The following is a 20,475-nucleotide window of genomic DNA, read 5'->3' as shown; positions in this document are numbered from 1 at the left end:
GTGTAACTCTATAATTTGTAAGTAGGCATTAAGGTCGGGGGTATTGTGAAGATAAACTCGTGTAGGGTCGGGCTCCGGGACCTTAGGTATTGCAGTGGAAACTTGATAGGATCTAGAAACTGGTACCATGACCTTAGGGTGGCACTTGATAATATTGATGAATGACCTTGCGTTGCGCCACGATCAATAGAACCGTGTCTCCCCTGTCATCGAAATGTGTTGTTTTGGGTATTGAGTATTATGCATGTTTTCAGTGACGTTTTGAGTAAGTAGTGTATCCATGATTTATGGTTTTGAGTATCAAACCTCATCCATGTTCTAAATAATAGAGTTTTATCTATTTTTTCAGTATTTATATATTAAACTTTATTCACGTGTTGGGTGATTATTGAGTTTTGGTTTCATGTTAAAATGGTTTTGATTATTATTGGTTAATGTTAAATCCAAAATTACCATTATAAGTAATCAATTGTTGATATTTAGAAAATGAATAAAACATTATAGTTTGATGATGTTACACGCTTCACAACGAAAATCAAGTTCCCAACTGAACTGGCCCTATATATTTTATAGGGTAAAATGCATAAAATAACAACTTACTTTTACAAATTTTCTTATTATAACATTCTACCTTCAGTTTTTCTTATTCCAACAATGCACTTCCAAAATATTTTTTTATTAGGGCATAGTATTTCAAAAATTCATCCATTATAATATTGGGTAATCTTTTGAATTAAATTTACCCATTATAACAGGTTTCTTTGCCAACTCATCGTCCATATAGGCTTTTCACATGTATGATAGTGCTGATATGACATTTGTTATTATAGCATTGTTATTTCAAAAATACATTATTATAACATCACCAATTTCTATTACAACATTGTACTTTTAATTTTAATATTTTTATCATTTAAACATTATAAATTTAATCAAATATGTTTACTAAAAATTATAATAAAATATTATTTGAGATTATAATATCTCTTTTTTTTGACATACAGAGAAGGCAAAAGACACCAAATCGATAACTTTTTTTAGCATTAACATACCTGAAATAATATATCAAACAATACATGAAATTTAATCTTTTCTTTACCATAACGTAAGTTTCTTGTTAAATTAAATATTATATTTTTTGAATAGAAAATATTGTCTTAAAACTCTGCAAACAAATTAAAATAGCCACATACAAGAATCACCAATACACTTTAACATTATAATTTTTAGTAAATATATTTGATTAAATTTACAATGTTTAATTGATAAAAATATTAAAATTAAAAGTACAATGTTGTAATACAAATTGGTGATATTATAATAAAGTAATTTTATAAAATACAATGCTATAATAAGAAATGTCATGTCAACATTATCGTATATATGGACAGCCTACATGAACGATGAAGTGGTAAAGGAACTTGGTATAATGGGTAAATTTAATTTAAAAAGTTTCTCAATACTATAACAAATAAATTTTTAAAAATATGATATCCTAATAAAAAATATTTTAAAAATACATTATTGTAATAAAAATACTGAAAGTAAAATTACCATGTTTTTATAATACATGTTTTCTTTAAAAAAAAAATTTGAATACCATCGACACCATATCCATGTTTAATGGATTAGATGTATGACATACACAAAATCCATAATTCCAGAATTGTTTTTCTTGAAAATGGATCTTGGGCGCATACACCATAAATTCAACGCAAATTCCGCTCTGCTTTTCATTTTCATTTTCATCTTCAATGGAGGTCTCTTTTTGTGGACACAAATCTGTGTTCCATGTGATCAAAATCTTGGATGAGGATACAAGGATTTCCCACGAGTTCCCCAACAGAAATTCTTGACAATCATGAAGGAATTCCGAGCGAATAATCGGTAATGCATAAGAAAAAAATTGAAGTTCAGATCGGAAAAGATAGCAGCGGTGTCTCTTCCGATTTCAACCCCATCCCAACGATATCTTGTTCCATTTCTGATCATCCATCTCCATCATCTTCGTTGTTCTTAGTGTTGCCATCAACATCACCTGATGATAACAGTAATAATTACAATTTTGCAACCACCGTGAGAGATGTTAACCCTAATCATCAGCATGAAATCGTAATTGATGATGTCGATCTTCATCCAAACCCTAAATCAACACCACATAAAAGACCTATTTTCCCCCAAACCACAACGATTACACAATCACAGGCTTACCCCTTTTCGCCGGAAACCCATTTCTCTAAGAGGTTTTGCGGCACGAAAGCAGTTGCGATTCACCTCCTCCACCGTCTCCGCCACCTCCGCCGCCTTCAAACCCACATCCGTTTAATCCTTTTATTATCTCTCCCCTTCTTCTACTTCTTAGTTTCTCACCCGAGCCAATCATTCGTACTTGATTTCCTATCGGCTTTAGCTTTCTCTACTGCCCTATTATTCTCCCTCAACCTTGGCCTCCCTCAACTCCCTTCCATTCGAACTTTGCTGACTAGATCCTTCCCAATCAATCTGTATTCATCTACCCATTCTTCCAAACCTCCATTGCCGGTGTTTTGGTCAATCGGGTCGAAGCCAAAAGGCAACAGAAGGGTGAATTCAGGGTGTTGGGTGCAAGCATACAGTAATGGAGATGTGTATGAAGGGGAGTTTCATAAGGGTAAGTGTTCTGGTTGTGGTGTTTATTACTATTACATGAGTGGGAGGTATGAGGGTGATTGGGTGAATGGAATGTATGATGGTTATGGGGTAGAAACATGGGTGAAGGGGAGTCGGTATAGGGGACAATACAGGCAAGGGCTAAGGCATGGGTTTGGTGTGTATAGGTTCTATACTGGAGATGTTTATGCTGGTGAATGGTCAAATGGTCGTAGCCATGGATGTGGAGTTCATACTTGTGAAGATGGTAGCCGGTATGCAGGCGAACTCAAATGGGGTGTTAAACATGGTCTTGGTTGCTACCATTTCAGGTAATATCTTTAGTTCTTGATCATCATCTTGAATTTGAGTATATGATGCCCATCTTTTTATTCATAATTCTTATATGGATGAAAACATAATCTATGTTGCATACTTGCATTGACTTTTCGGATGCAAAAATCTATAAACACGTTCTTGTTCGAGTGTGTTTGAGTACTTTGATGGGCAATTTTTTCTGCTATGTATGTTGTGATAACTTCTGAACCGAAAACATGATTATTTAACTGTTTGATCTATGTCGCATCAAGTATTTGGTGTCTTAGATGGTGTTTGTTTTTTTCAAAAAGCTCTTATTTTACCACTTATGTCTGATTCGGTCAAACATAAGGCAATTCAAAAAGCAAAATGGGGGACTTTTAGAATTGTATTTTCAAGCGTTTGGTTCGTTTTTGCAGAAATAGGGATACATATGCTGGAGAATATTTTGCAGACAAAATGCACGGGTTTGGAGTATATAGTTTTGCAAATGGACATAGATACGAAGGATCTTGGCATGAAGGAAGAAGGCAAGGATTCGGAGTGTACACATTCAGGAATGGCGAAACTCAATCTGGGCACTGGCAGAATGGCGTTCTTGATGTTCCAAGCTCGAAGAATGCAATGTGTGTTATTGATCACCATCGATCCAAAGTGCTCAACGCGGTTCAGGTACCACCTGCCTCTCTTCATCTTGCATTTGCGATTATGCTTTCATTTGCATCCACATTTTCTTACTTATCCATTTTGAAGAAAGTTTTGTAGAATATGTTGGAGCAAATATTTGGCCAAAATCTCTATTTTGAAGAATCTGTTAGAGATGCTCTAAGGATAAGTCTACACACGTCCTATGGATCTAAAAGAGAGAGAATGGAGATTTTAGGCAAATTTTCTGCTCCTACAGCTTCTCTAGAACTTTTTTTCAAAATGCAGAAGCTGGTGGAGTCGAATTAATTTTTTCTAGAAATTTTGATTTTTGAATTTATTTATTGGAGAATCTGTTGAAGATGTTTTACCATTGTCATCTCTATGTGATCATTATCAGGAAGCACGGCGAGCAGCAGAGAAAGCGTATGATGCAGCAGGAAAAATGGAAGAACGAGTGAACAATGTGGTGACATCCGCCAATCGGGCAGCCAATGCCGCTAGAGTAGCCGCCATAAAAGCGGTACAAAAGCAAATGCATCAAAGGCGTAACAGCGACGAGCTTCCCATCCCTATGGTGCAAAACCTTCATCACCTGCCCACTCAATTGACCGTTTGACCCGTTCGGTTCTTCGGGTTTTGTTGTTTATGGATTCATTCATGTATGGGTATTATATGTACAATTAGGTAGATTAGTGCTAGCGCCTTGGTGAAAGTTTAAGACCTAGCTAGCTAGCCTTGTATGTATGTAAAAAGGGTAAGACGAGACAGCCACTGCATTGGTCCCACAGACAAGTAAATCAAACTCAGGACCCCCTTGTATCTATTACTTGCTTCCTTCTTTTTAGTTGAAACCATTGTTACCCAAATACTATACTTTATTTAATATATCATTGCACTAAAATGTCTTTATTAAGATGGTCATCGTGGCTTACAAAAAAGGGTTTGATCCCTTTCTCTAACAACAGTTAAAATTCCGTTGAATGAGATTTACCCAATCAAAATTGATTTTAAATTGAGGATAAGCCAAATGGGTTGAGAAAAATTTCGAAAGCAACTAAACAAAAATTTGTTGGTTGCATATACATATACACATATATATACATGGAGATTCAAACGAGAACAACCTTCATTTTACGAGAACGCGAGAACCCTTTATCACATGTGATAATATGCGTGAGAGAATCCTATGATGTGTGGACGACGTGTTCTACGACTTAGGCCGCGCCAAAAGTTGTCTCCTTAATTATTTTCGAAAACATAAATACAACATTTAAATCTTAATAGCATACTATAATTAGCCCTTCATCAATAAAAAGTATTCGGTACCGCTTGTGGTCCATGTAAATGAAAACGAAAAATAACAACTATACCATACATCTGAGTGAGATATATAGTGTTTGTTTTTTCTCGGTTATATGTATCATGTCTTTTAGTTGATTCGTTTCATTCTTTTTTATTTGCCTGGCTAAAATAATACATGTTTAAAAAATTCCATAGCTTCCTTTGATCGTTTCTCTCTCTCTCTAAAACTCCCAGTTGAGCATAGGTTGAGGTTGAAAGATTGAAGGAGATAGATGCTTATCATATTCACAAAAGGTAATGCTAAGTGATGGTGAAGAGAAGATTTAGAAAAGGAGGAAGCAAATGCCACAGCTTCATCTTGTGAAACCAAATTGTCCAACTTTCCACTGCAAGAAAGGGAAACAAGGATCTAAATCAAACAAAAAAGCACTTTCTAGATGCCAATGTAAAGAACCCACATCGACAATTACTAAAAATACATATAAGAAACCACATGAGTGGTGTCTGATTGGTTTGAGCTTGGGCTCCAAAGGTCAAAAGTGCCAGGAGATCCCAAGTTCAAATCCAAGGAGAAATAAAAATCCCCTTGTGGCCATGGAGGTTCAAATGCGGTGACTCCGGGCTACCTGCAAAGCAGGTGGTCGCCCTGGGATTAGTCGGCTCGCATAGCAGGTTGGATATCCAGGTTAATAAAAAAAAATACATATAGGGGGTGAGAGAAAAGGAAGATGAGGTTAAAAAGAATGGAATGGCAAATTATGAAATCAAGGAATCAAGGATCAACTACTAGAAGAAGAATGGAATATGGATCTGCGATAATCATCTCTGTGTGCGGACTAGAAGACGGGTTTCATCTATGTGATAAGCTACAAGTCATCAAATACTCGAAAGAGTGAAGGCCAAGGTAGAAATGTGGGACTGAAAAGCTGGAAGGATAAAGAATAGCGACACAAAGAAATCAATGAACGTGAATTGTGGCTATCAAGATAAGAAAAAGGATCATCTATACCATGTTGTGTGATTGTGGTCAAAATGGTCAAGGGGACAAGTTGAAGGGGTAGGCCGAGGAGTAGCTGAGGCTAGACATGGCAGATTTAGACATTTCCTGAGGAGAATGACACCTCTGATAGGAATATTTGGAGTAGCTGACTAGGGGCAGGAACCAGAGAGGTGAAGGGTTGGGCGTAGGGTTAGTGAGCCGGCAGTTAGGATACCGGAGTAGGGGCATGTGGTTCTTCTTACCTTGGCTATGTTTTCTTGTAAAAATGTGGTTTACTTCTAACTCGAATTTCTTGTTTCCTGTTTCTTATTTCAGGTTATTGTTCGGTCATTTTGCTATGTTTTCTTGTACCTTCTGCTATGTTTTCTCTTTTTCTTTGAGGAAACTTTCTACTTATTTTTCCATAAGCGTGGGGGTCTTCATGGAAACAGCCACCTCAGGCGTGTGTACGTCTTAACACCACACCCCCCCAAAAAAAAACACACACACACCCCTTTGGGTGGGATATATTGGGCTTGTTTCGTTTGGTTTTACTGTTTGATCCTCTGATCTGTTTGTGATCATGTTTGAAGTCTTTCCCTATTTCAACACCTTGTATCAGAAGCCAATGGACTTCCAACATAAGCAATATTATGAAAATCTTACATTATGCTAATACCAAAGAAAAAAACCAAAAGAACATAAATCAATCCTAGGATTCCGTCTAAATAATCTCAAAGGTCACAAACAGATTAATATAGATATTCATAAGTGAATATCGAAATGCTTTTCCGGATGATGACCGGGCCTTGATAGATATCAAAAACTACAAGGAGTGGTTCTAAAGATTGATCTTGAAAAGAAGCATATCAGAAGGGCTCTTCTGATCAAAATAAAAAAAATGAACGGGTATTATGAACAAAAATTGTAGTGGTGGATTCATAAGGGTGTTCCTACGCAAATGCTTCAATTACCGTCTAAGGTCGCCCTAAGCCTATTATATTTCCTGATTACCTATCTTATTGCCTGCTCGCATACACCTAGCGTCGTGCACAAGCCGGGGATCTTCATGGAAAGGTTTGCATACATCATACCCCTCCTAGACCCTACTTTCATTTGGGATATCTATTTTAGTTGTCCCAGAATAAGTGTCCACTTTCCAGTTCTACCCTTTATTATGAGATGGATAAAATCATTACTCTCTCTGTTATTAATGGTAAACTTGTGATTTAGTTAATTACAAAGAGTGATGATTACACATTTCTAAAAATGTGTTTCTAGACGTTTATTTTGGAAAGAAGGGAGTATGAGAAAATCCCTCAAGCTCCAAGACTTGGCATATACTACACAGAAATCCATTTGTTCATCTAATTATCAATCATGGGGACTGCATCTTTATACAAATAGAGAAATAGGAAAGGAGATTAAAGTATCCCCAATAACTAATAACATAAGTATAATAATTAACCACCATATTCCCCTTTATTAATAATAACAACCTACCTACAGTTATTGAACAACATATAAAACCCAAAAAATATTCTACCATAGTTATGTTTCACCCTAAACACTTTCTCCAATATTGTATATTGCTTAAATTTGAGTGTGTTTGTCTTAGATGCTTTTTCCATCTTACTGAAGCTGGTTTGCAGCAAGGCTTCCTTGATTTTATCGGAATTTATAAGGTTCACACAACAAGTATTCTAACTTGTAACATAACTTTTTGCCCATGAACTACAAAGGCAATGATTAAAGATGGCGATCACTAAGAGGTTGTTTGGTTCTGTATGGATAAATCGGTCTATGTGGATTAATTTGTCTGAATAGATGGGAAGGTTTTTGCTTGGGATAGTTTTTTCATAGATGGAAGAAGCGTGATTTTTAACTGGAAAGGGCGGGTTTGGGAAAAACTTGGTTTTCTACATAAAGCTTCCCCCTAGAAGCTTACTGAATAAACCACTTTCTATATCATTAAGCCACTACCATACAGTAATATATAGCTGACCGGATAATCTAGGAGCTCCTTTAAGCCCATTAAGCTGCTAACAAACAGACCCTAACTGTAGTGGCTTTATGATTCACACACATGTTATATTCCGACTTTTGAATTGCACATATAGTGCTTTAGAAAACCTTAGCAACATCATTGAACAGGTACAGTAGAGAGCATTAAATAAACAATTGGAAAAACCCTATTGGTAACATAGTTTCATGATGAACAAAGATCAAAAAAGAAATCAAGAACACATAAAATGCTATTGCATCAACACTGCTTTCAAACTTGGCAAAATGGGTACTTCAAAAAAGCACTAAACTGTACAAAAACCAGGTACATCAGTGCTCTAGTATATCTGATTTGTGCTAGCAACATTGAATTTTTGTTCTATAAGAAGTCTTTGAAAGCGAGGAGTACATATGTCATGAATTCAAGGATCTTCACAAGAAAGCATGAACACTAAAACAAGTTAATTCATTAGCTCGCTTTAAGGGTTTAGTTGCACATACCACACAACACGAAGGCAGAACAGCCAGATAAGTGATAACTACTAGATGCCATATGGAGGGGCCCTGGAAGCCATGTTTGTAACTTGAGCTTGCATCTGAGCAGCCCTGACTTTTGCAGTCGTTGCACGTTGGAAGAACTGTTCTCGTGATAGTAATCTCACATTCCTCAAATAAAGATCAAATGGTATCGACCCTTCTTGGACAGCTTTATCCAATGCATAAATTACATCCTCAATAGCAAGATCAGATGATGTGCAGTCGAGCATCTGTTTCGATAGCGAATCTGATGGCTCAAAAGCATCATCAGCATTAACATTTGCTGCATTACCCCCCAATTTCCCATCATTCTCTCTCACCCACCCTTCTAACACATCTGTATTCATTAAAACCATCTGTAGTTGCTGCTCTAAAGCTTCTTTTTCATATTGCATCTCCCTCATACCTTGCAAAAGCTCCTCTTCTCTTTGTCTCAGTACCGCCTGAGCAACGAACATCCCTTCCATTTCGGTCTGCCTCTTCTTCCTCAATTCCTCAACATCAGTATGCACATTTTCCACGAGTTTCGTGATGGCATTCCGTTTATAAACCTCTCCGGGATCCTCCGTGGCTGATCCCGACGGTATCCTCCCGCTGCCGGCCGTAGCACCATATGGTGACGGCGGATAAGACCGAGGTGGAATTGCCGGCCGGATAGACCCAGATGAAACTGATCCGGATGGAGATACCATAGAAGACACAGAGGGATTAAAACTAGGGTTTGGGGTAGGGTTTGGTCTGCGTTGCGAGTATAACGGCGGATCAAGACCGAAATAATGACTCAAATTACGAGCTAAATCAACCAAATTAGAACTCGGGTAAACCCAATTCTGCAAATAAGGGATCGAAACCAAACCAGATGGATTAACAAAAGCGTGTTGGCGCTTGATGATCATATCACGCGTAGGATTCACGAAGACGAGCGGCGGGTGACGTGGGTAAGTCTCCATGAGCCAGATGACGACGGGGATGTTGTAGGTGACGTTCTGAAACACCATCGGAATTGTACCGTCGGACTGTAGGAGGTTGACGGAGCGACCGTCGTTGTGGGTGAAGGTGGCAGTTTTGGGCTGGAGAGAAGGGTAGGTCTCGGAGAGAGACACAAGATGTTGACGGATTAACCATTTGACGTCTTCGGAGTAGGGAAGGGATGCCGGGCCACGCTGGGAGAGGACGGAACTGAGGAATTGTTGGGTGTATTGGGCGGTGGAAGACGGCGGCGGATGCACCATTTGATTAGAGAAAAATTGGGAAGTTTTGATACAAAGACTTTGTATTTTCTTTTTTTTCTTTTTCAGAGTGGAGTTTGCGCGTTTTGACGGTGTTGGAGACACGTCATATCATAGGTTTTTTAATATCCCTCCACAAATGTAAGTTTGATTCTTTTTTCCTCAAATTTTGGTGCAATTAGTATACAGACTATATGAGACGGTACGGGACAAAAAAGAATAGTTCCATGTTTGGCATGCCATGAACAGAAAAAGCATTGGACAAGGTGGGATTATTTTTAATTTTAGTAGGACAAATCTTGAGATGTTTTGTTCCACCAAAAAAGGTGGAACATCATGGGACAAACTACAAAATTACTTCTATACCCTCTCAAATAAACTAAACCTAAAACAATACATATCTGCCGGCGATGTAAAGCCACGCGAGGCAAGAGAAGAAAGCCAAGAAGAGTGAAGGTCTAGAAGAATATTTTGATGATGCCGATGATGATCTGCAACGTTTTTTTCTCAGTTTTAGGTTTCGTCGTTGGTAACCCTCGTAGAATGGAGGGCCGCTATCCATAATTTTCTTTGAAATCCTTGTTTTTACGTAATAATTTCAAAATTTTCAATTGAATTATGGAAGAACTATGTGAAATTTGGGGATATCGATGATTGATTGCGATTATTAGATTGTTTAGTCGATCTGATTCATGAAAACGAACAGACACTCAAATTTGTGCARAGAGGTACGGTTTCATCGATTGCTTCAATTTTTCTCACCCTGATTTCAATCGGTTGCTTCAATCTTCTCGCCATGTCTTCCATCATCTCTTCCGGCTATATTCTTCAATCGATTGCTTCGATTGATAGGTACGGTTTCATCKATTGCTTCAATYTTTCTCACCCTGTTTYCCCCGTGTTTTCTTTTTGTAGTTATAAGTTCTATCCTTGAGGATCGATGTTTGGTTTTCGATTGGTGCCCATGGGCCATGGCTGGTTTCTTCATATATGAGCTTCAATCTGTGTAGTCTTTCAAGATATGTGTTGGAATATTTTTAAATTATGTATATTTTTAACAATTGCTGTGTTACGTGTATATAAATTTAGAAAATAGTATAAATATCATACGTGTAATTATTTTAAATACATTTTGGTTGATTTGTGTCATTTACGATCATTACTGATGCAAAATAACATTAAACAACATTTAGGGGCAATCTAGTCATTTTAACAGTTTTGTCCAATGTTGTTTAGTCGTACCAAACATAGGACATATGATTTAGTCCTATCCTGTCCAGTCCCGTCATGTCCTGTCTCGTCCTGTCTGCATACCAAACACTACCAAAGAGACTTTTAGGATTGCTTATAAAAATAACTTATTGATTTATTTCAGTGTGACACCGATAGTAAGCATTTTAGAGTGTTTGGATAGACAACTTATAACGGTGTCAAACCGGTAATAAGAAGTTTTTGAAGAAGTTAAACCATTCTAACTTATAATAAGTTGATAAACACTTTTGTAGAAAAACATAAGTTGTTTCAAATAAGCAATCCCAAACACCCCTAAATACTCGTGCAATAGAGCGATTTTATTCATTTTCTCCATTGATATAATACGTTTTTATATGATCTTTGAAAAACGATAATATTTTTATTTTTGAATAAAATATGAATTTAAAGAAAAAAAATATGTCGATATTAGTTAACTATTCAAAAGATCTCATTTTTTGTGTAATTTATTTAATTCAATTTTTTATTATAATTTAATTTAGATTTAATAACAAAGTAATTTATTTTTGTTTAATAATATGATTTTTATAATAAAAATAATTAAGTATTCTGCCAGAACTCAATGATTATCCTAATTATATTTTAAATTTATATATTTATTAAAGTTCCAGGAATTAATCAATCTATTACAAATCAAGAATGCAATCAAGATTAATAATGGTTAACAATGGCAGTTTCTTAGAATAGTAGAGAGAGAATTCTTCAAAGGTTTTGTGTATTTCTTCAAATATTTTGAGAATTACAAAATGAGGTGCTTACTTAAGTTCTTACACAATTTACAGAGGAACTAAACTATTTATATAAAGGAGAATAAAAAGCTTGAATGCAACATTAAAGCATGAAACATTGAACCTAACATTCTCCCCCTTTGGATTCAAGATCTAGAAATTGAAAATCTTGAACGTCTAAAAATCAAATGCGTCTTAAATCTTCTTATAGCATTTTTGTACTCAATCTTCTTATCAAACAGCTCCAATGCTTTAAGAAGTAAGAACCTTTCTCTTAACTTCAACTTGTTCGACCCCAACGCTTTATCATCTTGAGCTTTCTTTAATTCGAGTTGCTTCCTGATAATTTTGGTCGTTCCATCATTGTACTAAAAGTTCACTGAACCTCAGAAACCTTTTGGCACCCTCAGAGATTTCATATATCACACCTAACTCTAGATCTTCAAGAATCATGTACAAAGGATAACCATCAATATCTTCTAAGTCTCCATTTGGATCCTTGTTCAACGAGATAGGAGGAGTCATTGAAGTCTTCATAGATGAACTATTGGTTAAGTCGAATTTCTTCAACATATACCTGACATACTTACTCTGATTGAAAAACATGCCTTTATCAAATTGCTTAATCTGAAGACCTAAATAGTAAGTCAGTTCTCCCATCATGTTTATCTGATATTCTTTGTAGACCTCGGCGAGTCTAAATACATGCACTTGGATCACCAAGAATTTGATGGATGAGATGGTCTTTCGTCCATCGCTGAGCTGGTAGATGATATAGATTATCACCTTCTGAGACTAGAGGCTCAGGTACAGAGGATGATGCTTCAGCAAAAGAGTCTTCAACAACAGTTTGAATTGCCAAAGGAGCCTCAATGAGCGATTCATTTACTGATAGAGGTTCAGTGACTGAAGAAGATTCAACGACTAAAGGGTCAGTATTCGAAGTCAAAGGGGGCAAGTGACTAATGAGAACGGTAGCAATCCCTGAAGAGGATTCGGTTTCATTATTAGTCACATCTAGAATGATGAATGAATCACCGTCAGCTTCAAGGAGGTCAACGTTCGGTTGATTGCTGAAGGAAGCGTCAGTTTCTCCATAGTGAGATATCATCCAGTTGTTTAACTCTTCATCATCTTCAGAGATGGGTTTAGAGTTAGCTGATTGAGATTCATTAAATGTGACATGAATAGATTCTTCAATTACTTGTCGTCTTTTGTTGAATACTCTGAAGGCTTTGGACACTAAAGAATATCCAAGAAAGATTCTTTCATCAGCTTTGGGATCGAACTTTCCAAGGTAAGAAAGCTGAGAGAAGGATTTATGTTATGGAAGAGTTCATAAGTTGTCTTCTTGAATCTCTTGACGACCAGCGACCGGTTCTGAGTAAAACAAGCAATGTTGACAGCTTCTGCCCAGAATTGAGTAGAGAGACTAGTTTACCGAGCATTGATCGAGCGGCTTTGATAATCGTTTGATTTCTCCTTTCAGCGACCCCATTCTATCGTGGAGTTCTCACATCTGAGAAGTTGTGTGAGATTCCCTTATTCACAATGAAGTCATCAATGGTACTGTTTTTCAACTCAGTGTCATGATCACTCCTGATAGATCGTACTTTGATATTGTTTAGTACTTCTATGTGCTTGACGAACAAGATGATTTCTTCAGGTGCATCGCATCTTGGATCTGAGAAAGAAAACCCAAGTGTACCTGGAAAACTTGTCAATGATAATGAGCGTATATTTCTTTCCAGCTATGGATTGTACATTAACAGGACCAAATAAATCCATGTGCAGTAATTGAAGCGGAGAAGTCATTGAAGAGATTTGCTTTGATTTAAAGTTGGCCTTTGTCTGCTTTTCCTTTTCACACGTTGAGCAAAGAGATTTCTTGAAAAAGAGTGTTGAGGAAGGCCAATGATAAGATCTTTTAGAGACAAGTTGTTCAACGTCTTGAAGTTGAGATGAGAAAGTCATTTGTGCCATAACTAGTTGATATCTGAAGAGGCTTTAGAAAGGAAACAGTTGTTCTCAGTGAAGGGAGAATCCATGTTGATGACGTACACGTTCTCTAGACGAGAACCTGTTAGAGCGAGGTTGTCATCTTTGTCGAAGACATAACATGAGTTCTTCAAAAATTTAACTGTGAAATCTTTATCACATAGTTGACTGATGCTGAGAAGATTATGCTTCAGTCCTTCAACATATGCAACATGTCTAAAGGTTGTTGCACCATTGTTTAATATACCAAAGCCCTTGGTATATCTTTTTCGTTTCCTCCAAAAGTCACGAAAATGCATCTTTCATTTTTGTAGTCTGAGAGCAGGGTTTTGTCTCCGGTCATGTGTCTAGAACATCCATTATCTAGATACCCGATGCCTTTGACTTCCTGCAATAGAAAAGATATTAAGATTGTTTTGGTACCCATTTCTCAATGGGTCCAGCAGAGTTAGAGGCAACATCTTCCTTTACTGAGCCTGAAGAAGAGGCTTCAACGTTAGCAAGATTCTTTACTGAGCCTAAAGAAGAGGCTTCAATGGATTTCTTCGCTTTAGTCATTTTCACAACTTTAGCAGTGGATTTCACTTTGACTGATTTTTCAGCATTAGCTACTTTATTTACCTTAGCTGGCGGACCAAATTTGATAACTGAAGGACACCTATTGGTGACATGAGTAGTCTCACCATAGTGATGACACTTCCTATAGCTGAAAGAAGTTTTAGGGCCAAAAGAGTCTAGAAAAGAAGAGGGATAAGCTCCAAGAATACATTTTTCATTTATTCGAGGAGGAACAACTGAGGTCTTAGATATCTTGGGTGAAAGATTCACTTTCAGCTTTGGGGAAGATCTCTGAGAGCGTTCAGAGACCTTTGTCCCTAATAAAGAAGGTTTACAAGATTAAGGAATAAAATTGGGTCTATTAGACTTGCGGTCCTTCTTGTGAAGAGGAGGAATGCTAACAATAGATAGACTATCAGAGGAAGAAGAAGAAGGTTCATTCAGATTATATACCTGAGTAAAGGTTGACTTAGATGGATCACTGGATGATGATGTCTCAGATGATTCATCCTTGGCCATGAGACAAAGATAGGTCGTGTCTTCTTCGTCCAAGGATGACTCATCAGATGAATCAGCCTAGTCATGCTCTTCAGCGACAAGACCTTTGCTTTTACACTGAAGATTCTTCATCTTCTTGTACTTCTCCTTCAGTTTCAAGTATTTGTCCTTTTGATGCCTGAAGGAGGATGAAAGGTTGCAACACAGCGTCGCAACTTTCTTCGACCTGCATTCACTAGAAAAGTGACATTTACATTGATAGTTGTAGCAGCTAGCTGAGGCCTTGTCAATGGGATTTGACTTTGTTTTGTCAAATATGTTCAGGGAAGGAGATCTATGGAAGTTGCTTTTTTTGGAAAACCTCCTGAAAGAGTTAGTAAGGGGAGCCATCGACTCATCAAACTCTGAAAGATCATCCTTTGTCAAGTTCTCAGAGTTAGAAGGATCTAACTCGGTGATTGAAGCAGAAGAGGAAGGAGTATAATAAATAGAAGGGTCAACTGAAGGGCTATCAGAGATCAAAGCTAATGAAGAGGTTTTCATTTCTCTAAAGTCTTTTAGAAGATTCTTCTTCAACTGACGGGATTGTTCATGATTACGCAATATCCCATAAAGAGAATTGAGGGAAAAGGAGGACATGTCCTTTGACATCTGTAGACACACGGTATAATTATCCCATGATTCTGGCAAACATTCAAGGAACTTTGTCAGCGTCTCTAAATTCGAATATTCTCTTCTAGTTGTCCTCAAATCAATAAGAACACAATTAAAGCATTGATGTACTTCAGACAATGATTCAAATTTTCCACAGAGAAAACTTTCATATTGTCTTACTAAGTTTATCTTCCTTGATCCTTGTACTTCATAAGTACCTTCATATTGAACACAAATAGTGTCCCACATGGTTTTCGAGGTTTTAAGCTGTATCACGGAGGGGTAAACCTCGTTAGGAAGAGCCATGGATATTATAGATCTCACACGAGTATCTAAAGCCATTTTCTTGTCTTCGTCACTTCATTGATGAAGGAGCTTCAGAATCTTCTGTTCAAGAATCATTGTGATCGTAGCAGTAGTAGGCACTGGTGGAGAGATTGTGAATGAAACATAAGGTCCATTCTCAATGTAGTATGAAATCTCATGATCCATATCTCCTAAGAAAATAAACATCCGGTTTTTCTAGATACTTGTCTCTGATGAATCGGAGAGGTTTGGCAAGAAATTCATTGTCGTGAAAGTTTGTGCTAGTGTTTTGCAAAGCCATTTGAAAGGTAAATAATCTATCTAGAAAGTAGAGATAATAAAACACCAATAAAACAACAATATAACACTAAAACAAACACTGCTCTAATAATACTTGTTGGTCTCATCTGGATCTATAAGAGTTTATAGTTAACAGTTTGTAGAAGGGGAAGGGATGAATACAAACACAACAATTTCCACTTTTTAAAAACTGATATTGATAAAGAAGATCAGTACAGATCTTTACAGATTGTTTGCGGAATAAGATATAGAATTTATCTAAACAATAAAAGATACATACAAGTTATAGATAGAAATAAAGAAAAGAGTTGCTAAAAGAAATAAGTTAAGAAGGTTTTATGCTCTTCACTTGTTAGAGTAGAAGTCTTGAGATAGAGAAGACGAAGACTGCTGAGAAGAGAAAACTTCTCAACTATTTTTACTCATTGCATTAAATGCAAGTCAGAGGGTACAAAAGCACGTGGCAAACTTCACGAGGTGAACTTGTCCTTTGATGCAGATATACAGTCTTTTAGTCGTATATGAACAATCTTTTTTCATAAAGTAAGTAAGCACGCTTGGAGAAAATAGAGTGACTATGTACTGTAATTTACTTTAAAAGGTATGGGTTTGTCATTTGTATGCAGAAGGACAAGACAAAAACTAATCTTGTTCAACAAGATTCATTTGATCGCTGACACTGGAATGACGTTGAAGGTCCCATCAGTGTTCGCTGAATCTTGTGTAGATTTCACACTTGTGTAAATGAGCTTGTTATCACTGAAAAACGCTTCAGATCACGAACTTGCTAGTCTCTATCTTCAGCTTCTATCTTCGATATCGCTGAAAGATTTGTGGTGTGAGTTTTGTCTTCCTAAAGGATACTGGTCTCTGAAGGAATTACAATACATGTTCAGCGATCACTGAACAGACTCATTGATGATTGTTGAAGTTGAATATAGATATAGTATATTTCATAAAGTAAAAGGAATCATCATGAAATCATTGAGAGAGAGGATCAACATTCTCAAATTTTTTAGATTAGGTTACAATCGTACCTTATTATGCAACAATTTGTAAAATTTATGTTTTTGATTACTCAATATCAATAAAAGAATTTAAAAAGAAAAACTTGTGTGCTTATAACTCTTGTAGAATCCTTTTGGGACCAACAAACAACGATCAGACGCCATCATGATGAATTATTTGTCGAAAAGAATCCAAGATCAAACGTTGAAAGCATTTCAATAGTAACACCCTCATTTTTCGCCATGAGTTGTGTCATGTCACTCTCATTAAATAACAATAAATAATCCAAAACATAACGGCTAATAAAGCCCTGTCACAACGAAAGTCTTACAAAATTTAGATACAATTAATAACCCAACCGTTGATCCAAACTCTATCAATGATTTGATGATGATCATTTTATACTTAGCAAAAAATACTTAGTTCTGTTTTATTCAGTTACAACGATCATCACTGAGCTTGTTCAGTGATCGTTAAACATGTATTGTAAACTTTTCTAATGAACAAGTATTCTACAAGAAGACAAAACACACACCAAATGAACCTTCAGCAATATCGAAGATATAACTGAAGATAGAGACAAGCAGTTAGTGATCTGAAGCGGTTTCAGTGATAACAAGCATGCCTACAATCAAGTGTGAAGTCTATTCAATATTCAGTAAACACTGAAGAAACTCTAAAGTTATGACAGTCTCAACGATCAAATGAATCTTGCTCTACAAGATTAGTTTTTGTCTTATCCTCCTACACACAAAGGGCAACCCCATACTTCACACAGTAAAGCACATGTTCGGAGTCACTCCATTGCCTCCAAGCGCTCTTACCTACACCAATGTTCATATACGGCCAAAATCCCGTATATCTGAAGACAAAGGATAAGTGCTTTATACCCTCTGACTTGCATTAAATGTAATAGGTATAAATACCTAAGGAGACTCTTTTCTCCATACAACGAAGAACAACACATACATTCATTTCTAAGCTTACCCTCAAGAAAAGTTATAGCTTCTTCTCAAGCAAACACTTTCTCTTTTTTTCCTTCTGTATCTTGTGTGTTTCCTAGATTGTTTAGATAAGTTCTGTATATTATCTTTTTCCGCAAACAATCTGTAAATTCTGTATTGATTAATAAAGGATTTCAAAAAGTGAAAATTGTGTGTTTGTATTCATCCCCCTCCTTTTACAAAATGTTACCTATAAACTCTTGTAGATCCGTCTGGGATCAACACCAATGTTAAACCATCCTATACCGGCTTATGTTACAAAATGAGTTCAATCATAAAATCCAAACATCCCAAAATCTACAAAATATCTAAGCGAGAACCTTGCCTTTGTCCACCCTTGAACCTCTTGCTCCTGAGATGCGTACTAATAGTCATCTATACAAAGCTTAGTGAGTTCATGGTTTCGTGCACAAAGAGCACATGTCCCATCATGCATATACCCCAAATAAAAATAATATGCACATTTGTTTTAAAACCATTTACTGATTACGAGATCTCATATACTATCCCATTTGGTAAGGGTCATATTCTCATTGGCGTTCCTCGGTTTATACGGCTCTCCCTAGTCCGATCACCCATCCTTAAGAATTTCCTTCCCTTATGACCATATCGGTTCAATCCCATACCCTATTGATAGTAATGCTAAATAATATTTAAAACAGTAAACGAATAACATGCAACCTGCATAATAAATTATATACATGTATTAAAGCCCATAAATATGTATATAAAGATAATATTATGCAAAACATATCTGTCCCAAATAATTCTAATGCTCAAATACATTTTTATGTAAGCATGCATCCGAGTAAAACTCTCATAAAGACTCACCTGATAGTATATGTTACTTAGTGATAAACTCCGATTGATAACCTATAATTCATAACCATAATAGTCAAATAAACGACTATGTACCTTTAAAAGTAAACTTAGAAGTCAACTCGTGGTCAACCATGGTTAACCTCTAAAGACCAAGTTTAACACTAACCCACAACGTTAATTTAACGTCTTTATAATTGGGTATTCTAATCTTGCCATCTTAAAGCGTCTTAAAATAATTAATCGTACAAGTTATGACGCTTTATTCACCCTTTTTAAACCTCCTAAATAATTCAATAATTACTAATCTTTAAGTTATAAAAATATCTTAAATGTTCCTTAATAATCTCACTAATTTAAATAAATTAATTTCTAAAATAAATAATCGTAATCAATAATTAGAATATTATTTATTTAAAATTTGTTTAAATAAATTAATGTTTAGAATAAAAAATAATGCCCAATAATCTGTATTTTAAAACTAGCTCAATCATCATTTTAGAAGCCCAATATCACTTTAATCCATTTTGTCGGCCCAACAATATCCCTCCCTGAAGCCCAGCTCCAGCCGGCCCGGGTTTCGTCCGCAGGGCTCCGCCCATCAAGACAACGCGACCCGGTTGCGAGGGCAGCAGCAACAACCGGCCGTTTTGACCCGTACGACATCGTTTCTCGACCATTTTTTGTGATTCGTTTTGCAAAATCTACATAACACCTTTATTTAACTCCAGAAAGAAAGAATCACTTCAAAATACTTATTATTGAGAGAGATAACAATGTTTAAAGTTTCGATTTTACCGAAAACACCATTTCATTCCATTTTGTCAGAACGATGGTCTTCCGTCCATCCACTCGACCTCAAATCCAATACGGACTCTCAAAACATATAAAATAATGTTCCCCAGTAGTTAAATTCAAGAATGGGTGAGAATAGGGTACGATCCAACTGTATTTGTTTTTTAGATTTTATATTATAGCTTCTGTGAAAAAAGTCGGAGGAAAGCAGTAGCAATGGTCGAAACCCATAACCCTTCGTTTGCAAGTGCAAGCAACCGATATTAATTGCGTCATCGCTTGAAAACTTTTCTAGGTCAACCACTAATCTAATGACAGTGGATCAAACCTTTATTCAAAAGACTTAAAACCCTTTTTCAATGAGCTTGTCGAGTACATAATCTCTAACCTTGTTGCCACAATGGTTTGGGAGGGGAATAACGGAGTTACAACCGAGTACAAGATCATCGGTGCCACATATCTTGCTCATGGCACCATTTCATGGTGATTTTGCAAACTGATGTTTGAATGTAAGTTTGTGTAACGACAAACGTATCCATTTCGGTTATCTGGTTACTAATTTCAATAAGAATTGCAGTCAAGTAGATGACAATTCAAAAAAATATATATACAAGCATCTGTTACCAGAATGTTTGGTAGCAAGTTAAACGAACCCAATAAATCTTACAAGGGATAGAGTCGTGGGTAAATGTATGAACAGAAGACTTTTCCTCCATTCCAAAGGGCAAAGAAATTATCAAACCAAACAGACCCAGTATATCCCACCTGAAGGAGTTTGTAAGGGGTGAAATGTATGCAAAGCTGACCCTGTACCCAAAGAGCTGTACCCAAAGAATAGAGCGATTGTTTCTGTGAAATCTCCTACCTAGTGCATAGTTTGGGAAAAAGGA

At 36.4% G+C, this 20,475-nt stretch overlaps 2 protein-coding genes across 3 annotated transcripts; one reads left to right on the top strand and one right to left on the bottom strand.

Annotated features, from left to right (window-relative positions):
• Positions 1 to 1,610: 1,610 nt before the first annotated feature.
• LOC112526497 (protein ELC-like) lies at positions 1,611 to 9,659 on the bottom strand. Of its 2 annotated transcripts, none has more exons than XM_025136792.1 (2): positions 8,381 to 9,659; positions 1,611 to 2,038 (listed from the first exon to the last, which is right to left on the bottom strand). In XM_025136792.1, exon 1 carries the CDS (start codon positions 9,646 to 9,648, stop codon positions 8,422 to 8,424), a length of 1,227 nt encoding a protein of 408 aa, XP_024992560.1. In that variant the 5' UTR covers positions 9,649 to 9,659; the 3' UTR covers positions 1,611 to 2,038; positions 8,381 to 8,421. The 2 variants fall into 2 exon arrangements, with proteins under 2 accessions (XP_024992560.1, XP_024992559.1); XM_025136791.1 differs by lacking the exon at positions 1,611 to 2,038 and adding an exon at positions 4,872 to 5,282.
• LOC112526932 lies at positions 1,891 to 4,608 on the top strand. Its single transcript, XM_025137377.1, has 3 exons — positions 1,891 to 2,960; positions 3,366 to 3,618; positions 3,992 to 4,608. The coding sequence occupies exons 1-3, from the start codon at positions 1,891 to 1,893 to the stop codon at positions 4,208 to 4,210; spliced, it is 1,542 nt and encodes a 513-aa protein (XP_024993145.1). The 3' UTR covers positions 4,211 to 4,608.
• Positions 9,660 to 20,475: the final 10,816 nt, after the last annotated feature.

Source organism: Cynara cardunculus, assembly GCF_001531365.2.
Source record: "Cynara cardunculus var. scolymus isolate 2C chromosome LG 14, CcrdV1, whole genome shotgun sequence".
Classification (NCBI taxonomy): domain Eukaryota; kingdom Viridiplantae; phylum Streptophyta; class Magnoliopsida; order Asterales; family Asteraceae; genus Cynara; species Cynara cardunculus.
The sequence above is the reverse complement of the archived record's forward strand: the minus strand, read 5'-3'. Positions and strand labels throughout refer to the sequence as shown.